The sequence below is a fragment of the Elephantulus edwardii genome, unplaced genomic scaffold (genome assembly GCF_000299155.1).
Source record: "Elephantulus edwardii isolate Elephantulus edwardi_28Jun2011 unplaced genomic scaffold, EleEdw1.0 scaffold00029, whole genome shotgun sequence".
NCBI classification, from domain to species: Eukaryota; Metazoa; Chordata; class Mammalia; order Macroscelidea; family Macroscelididae; genus Elephantulus; species Elephantulus edwardii.
This window is the reverse complement of record NW_006399779.1, coordinates 9,026,347-9,032,823: the sequence shown is the minus strand read 5'-3', so window position 1 is coordinate 9,032,823 and position 6,477 is coordinate 9,026,347. Positions and strand designations below refer to the sequence as shown.

The 6,477-nt window shown below is 33.5% G+C and overlaps 1 protein-coding gene across 1 annotated transcript in view; it reads left to right on the top strand.

Annotated features, from left to right (window-relative positions):
- The window catches only part of DCDC1 (doublecortin domain containing 1), a 49,489-nt gene that overhangs the window by 13,439 nt on the left and 29,573 nt on the right, over nucleotides 1–6,477 (top strand). Inside the window, 2 exon segments of the mRNA XM_006903716.1 lie at nucleotides 116–263; nucleotides 725–887. Coding sequence (XP_006903778.1) covers nucleotides 116–263; nucleotides 725–887 — 311 coding nt within the window.

Here is a 6,477-nt window from a genome sequence, read left to right as displayed (position 1 = left end):
TATAATCTTTAGTTAGAACTTACATCTGTACAGCAAATTCAAGTAATATTTATTTAAAGATTTCTTCTGATTAATATATATTAATTTTTGGATTTTCTTTTTGTCAGAATCTCAGTGTTGTCTTCTTTACAATTTCACCCTATTGGAGCTGGTATAAAATGTCTCAAAGACTCAAACTTCAACCAAGATTGATTAGAGTAACAGCTTACAAAAATGGATCCAGAACAGTCTTTGCCAAAGTTATTGCACCAACCATCACCTTGGTAACTAGTGTTACAAAGATTTCAGTGCTTTATTTCTCTCCTTACTGTCTTAAAAATATTAAGAAAATTAGAAAGATGACATTGATTGTGCTAATATTTTATTTTAAATGATTAAATTTGTAATTCTTAATATGTACATATATCCTACAGACATTTTACTACTTTCCATTTTTATTAATATATGCATGATGTATTTCATGAAACAGCTAACATATCTTAAAGATGACAAAACATTTAAGGGCTAAAATTAGACATTCATTAAATATTCTTAGAGCTGTAATTTACCTTTTATTTCCAAACATACATCTGCTAGAAGATAACTTTATTGAGCGAGTTACTTGAGTTACTTGGCAGGTGACTCTACGGAGTTTCTCTTTTGATCATTAGAACCTTTTGTTTCTTGGAATTGTGTTATTTTCGTTGTCCTAAGTCACTTTGTCTTACCTCTTGCTTGCCTTTAGTTGCTGGAGGAGTGTACAGAAAAGCTGAATCTGAACATGGCCGCACGACGAGTGTTCTTGGCAGACGGCACTGAAGCCCTCAGACCTAAAGATATACCCCATGAAGCTGACATTTATGTTTCAACTGGAGAGCCCTTTATAGATCCATTCAAAAAAATGGAAGGTAAAACAGGGGAAAAATACACGACCCCCACACTCAGTAAATCGCTTAAGGGGTGCAATTAAAAAATGATTTTCATCCTGTCTTTTTTGCATGGTTTAACAAAACTAATGTTTACGCATTTACAGCTCAGTAAGAGGATAATGTGCTTAATGAAAGAAAAATCCACTGACAGCCACGTTTATTGCCCTTCATTAGCATTGGTGCTTAATTTAATATAGATCTGAATAGACATTAGGGAGCCTGCAGGAGGTTAAATGGTGAAAATATAATAAATTAAATCAGAGATTATTGAATTCCCAGTTTAGTTTCTGTGACACTCAACAGACATAATTCATTAGAGTTATTCTCTCAGAATATAGTTCAAAGTTTCAAGTATCATTTATTCATTTATACTCTTGGTTTTTTCAGATTACATTATCACAGTTATGAAAATGTGACCAGTAGTGAACGTATGATTCTTTTGTACATACTATTTTCCTAATACAGTTTTTAAGGTAGATGCTGCAGTGTTACTTTTTTTCTTATTACTATTCTTTATTTTATTTTCAGCATATTTGTAGATATGGTACTTTTAAAAGTCCATTAATTTTAACATTTCAGAAATGTGGAGATTTTCTAAAATACCTGTCTTTTCAGTTGAAAGAGTAAATTTTAATAGCGAAATGGAAGTATCAGCTGCCTGCAAGGATATGCTTCCAAGTGTGTCACACCCAGTGTCAGTTATCAAGTGCAATGTAACAGTAATCACATTTAAATGACATGAGAACTTTGCCTTAAAGATTCAGTATCTAACTGCTGTCCTATCTTATACATTCTGTGCCTTATTGTAAGTGCCATGTCCCCCTCCGCGCAACTGCTATTAAGCATCTGAATCAAGGGCAAGTCTAGGCAATAATTGCATAAGAAGAAGAAAATTAATTTCAGAGGTCATTACAGATAAAGTGATGAAAATCTATCTTTTATTAATGATATTGAATAAAATGATAGCAGCACTTCTCTCTTTGATCGTGCTTGATCTACAGAAAAAATGAGTTTCTTTAATTCAATATAAAGTTCAAGATAATTTGTCTTTATATTGAAACTTGTTGCTATAATCAGTGAAAATCAGCTTTGTTGATAGTGTAGGTCTATATATTTTCAAAATTTTGAATTAATTTGAAAACATGATTCTCATTATTTTGTTTTCAAGAAGTCATTTGTTTATATCAAAACATGAATTTTTGTGAGCACATGTAACTCTTCTCTGACATTTAAAAACTTATTTTATTAAAATGATCAATTATTTTTTATTAATAAGAAATTCTTATCTATTAGGTGATTAATAATATTGTAGAAGAGGTATATAAAAAGGTACTGTAACTAAATATTTTTAAAAATCTCCTGGACATGTATACCTAAAATAACAATGTTAACACACGACTAAACCCAGTGGATTATTTTTAAATGTACAAACAAATATCCTTCCATTTGTGGTGTTCCCCTCCCCCACCTTTATTCTTTCTAAAGCCAAGTCCAGAACAAAAAAACCCCCAAACTTGTCTGCTTTGTCTGCATATCTTTGGCTGTGTTTCACTGTGACATGCACTGCTGTTCTTTTAGCACCAAAATGTTGGCACACACTCCTGAAAATTTCACACCATCTCTTGCTGGATCAGCAAGCTTAACCCACCAAAATCTGGTGTTGTGCAATGGTTTTTGACTGATAATCAATCTTTATGCTGCTCGACAGTTGTTGCTGGGACACAGAGTAGAGCAGGTGGCAGATGTGCCTTGTCTTTTGAGAAAAGAATTGTAGGTGAGCTTGGACACAGACGAGCATATCACATGTCTGTTAAAAAGACTTAGGATAAGTATAATGGAGAAAATGCCACCCTTCTCTGTTAAGGTTATAGCAAGCCTACTTCTAGAGATTTGGTTTCTTTTACAACATTCAGACTATAAATTCAAATAAACAGATTGTATCTACTATCTATCTGAAAGATGGTCTTGATTTAGATAATTTGAGAGAATATTGTATTTGGATATCATAGTTACTTAAAAATATCCTTCTCACCCACATGTTCATATTCACTTTTTTGAATGATCTAAATCAGGTTAAGATTACCTCAAAACCAAGCTCACTGCTATTGACTTGATTTTGGTTCACAGTGACCCTGTGGGGCAGAGTGGATCCACCTACAGAATTTCCAAAGCTGTGAATCTTTAAAGACGTGGATTTTCTCTTTCTCCTATAAAGTAGCTGGTGGATTCAAACTTTCAATCTTTTGTTTAGCAGCTGATTTCTTTAAACACTATGCCACTCTGTTCTCTTCATGGATGTACCATAGAAAGAAAAGATGTATCAATAACTTTGGATGAGGACATTATTTAACAATGTAAATCAAACGAGTCATCCACGAGAAAATGTAATACATATATATATATATATGTATGTATGTGTGTGTGTGTGTGTGTGTGTGTGTGTGTGTTTATACAGGAAGACTAAATAAGTCAATATGTATTTTGGCAATTATATTTCCATCTCTGTTGGTTTTCTTAGTTTTTGGTAAAATGGTGTAGGTAGTAAAGATTGACTAAAAGACATTTCTAGAAAGAAGACTACATGGCATCTTTGATTTTCTTTTTTTTTTAAAGCTACTTTACTGTCCCTTGTGAGTATCACTGTTGACAACCAGTGGCACTGGATTGAATACAAATCTGGAGCTATTCATCAAATATTTTAACACAAAGCTATCATATAGAGGTCAGGACAAGGTCAAGACTGACATGTTGAAACACAATATTAGAATAATTCTTACATTTTAATTTCAATGACTAATCAGGAAGATTAATTGTGTGTGGAAAAGAACAGGAAAGTAAAAGTATTTTCTCTAGACTGTTGGAGATGTCTTATTAGGTCTTATAGTTCTGGCATTTAAAGACACTGACATTTATTAATGATTCTGTTCAAGTTGTGAAGATGTAGTTAATGAGTTGTTTAAGCACTCATTTTAAAAGTTTTCAGTTTCATGACCATGTGGTTTAGATTTTTTTCATAGTTCCTTAACCTTCTGTTTAATGATGGCATAGTGAAAATTCTTAGACCAGATATACGAATTTTAAGCTATCAGCAATTGAGACACAAGAAAGGAGATGGTTCCTGGCCTCAATTAAATAAAAAATGTTAAAAGGAAAAACTATTTGAAATTAATTTATAAAATTCAAGTTCTGAGTATATGAAGTACTTGCTGTTTTAAAATTTTCTTAGTCTTATATTTGGGGGTAGGGGAGGTTTGGGGAGGTGCCGAGGGGGGGGAATTTTCTTAGTCTTAAATTTCTACTTTTTCTTACATATTTTAGTATTTTTCTTTCTGAGTTATAATTTACAATGATTCATTTTGGTCCTGAGTTTTGTTACCCAGAAGTAAAACTGAGTATTATGAATAAGATCTTGCATCTTTTATATACTGCAATGTGAAGATGTAGTTACAGCAAGAAAAAGAATCCATAAAAAGAGTTCTTGATACTACACCTAAGATCTAAAATTAAACCTAGAGATTTTCTGCTAACTGCCATGTGATCTACAAAATGAAGTAATTTGCTGTGACAGCTTGTGATTGACAAGAATATGTGTGAGCACATTTAAAATAGGCCATCTTTTCATGTAGAAGTAAATGTCAGTGAAATGATGGATTCTCATCATTTTAATTATTGATGATTTGGAAATATTTCAATTCCACGACACACAAGACACATTCTAAATAGCAGCATAACACTTTTTCTCATCTGCGTCAATAATGAAATGTTCTGTCATATTTTGTTTTTCAAAAAATGCATTAGTTTAATGAACCTGCAGTCATGCATTATATTCTATTTCATTGTATGAATTTTAAACAGTTGTGTTAAAAGCACAAGTTTCAAGAAGTGACCCCCTACCCACATCACATCACAAATTACTATTCTAGCTGCTGAATCTCAAGACAGAACTCTGCAGAACGTGGTATGTCAGTGATAGTTTTAGGCCTGCACACACAAACTCTGGGCTTCATGAAGTTCACCTGTAGGGTGTTAGGTGCCATCTAGTTGATTATGATTTAAAGAATACAATACAAATAGTAGCCATTATTTAATTTGGGAGGCTACAGGTAGAACTTGTAGGTTCTTTCCTGGTTTCTCTATTATTACTATGTTCCCATCATTTCTTTACTAGGTGAGAGTACCTATCTATTTATCTTACTTCCTTACTTGTAGCTGCATTACTTGAAAGCAGAAAGTGACCTTATAAAGGAGGAAATTAAACCATTTTCTTTTGAGATAGCATTTATTGTTCTGTAAGTGAGGGTAAAACTCTGAGCATATATTTCATACATTTCCCTATTCCAAAAATCTTAAACCTGTAAGTTAAGCATAGCATATTTTTTCCTGAAAAAAAAATCTGAATTTTGATCTGAAGAAAATAGCAAGAGATGGGAGAAAAGGAATTTTTTAAAAATCCCAACTACAACAAAACCAAGCATCTAATTAAAATAGTAAAATCTCTGAAAAGAAGTGTGATATTAGAATTGGAGAAAGACTAAATCAGTAGCCTCCATTAGGCAGATGACAGAAACGTACTTGTTGAAAGTTAGGAGGACTTGAAGCACTTGCTGCAGAAGGTTCAAGAAACCTATGGTTATTCTAATAAAATGAACACTAGCTAATTGTGAAGCACTTAATTATGTGTTTTAAGTGTGTTGTTACTTACCCTTATAGCTTTGTGTTAGTGTCATAGGTCCATAACATCTGATTTGCAGTTTCTAATACAAAATCTTAGGAAAAAACCCTTTATTTAATAATTAGTTTGCATTTAGTAGAAGAATCTTACTTAATTTTGTTATTGTTTTGCTGAAACCAACAATAGCATTATGATAGATAGAGAAAAGATTGAAGCTAACAATGATTTAATCTTGCTTAGTTTGATAGCCAACACCCTTGGTACCAGCAGTCAGGGAATCAAGAGATGTATTGAATTGGGAAAGCCCTTGTTCAGGGACCTCTCCAAAATGCTGAAGAGCAATTATGTGTGTCTGAAGTTTGAAGACTAACGTGCATCTGATTCTGGCCATGGTCTTCTCAATCACCTGCTATGCATCAGAGAGACTGACGATGAATAAGAGTGACAAAAGAAGAATTTATCCCTTTCTGTTGTGGTGTTAGAGAAGAGTGCTGAATATCCCATGGACTGACAAAAGAAGAGACAGCTATGTCTTGTAAAAAGTGCAGCCAGGGTGCTCCTTGTAGGCAAACAGTGAAACGTCATCTCTCGTAATTTGGACTTGTAGCTAGGTGAGGCTATTTCTTGGAAAAAAACATCATGCTTGTAGATATGGAGGGTCAGTAAAGGAAGAGAAGACCCCCAACAAGATGGAATGACATGGTGATTTCAGCCTTTGGCCATAGTGTGTCAAAGGTGATGAGGATGGCATATGACAGGGCAGGGTTCAGAAGATCAGCTGTTCATAGGATCACTTAACAATAATCCTGCACCCTTCTGTAAAAGATATTGCCGTATCTCTCTCTGTCTCTGTTTTCTCTGTCTCTCTCTCTCTCTGTCTCTGTTTTCTCTGTCTCT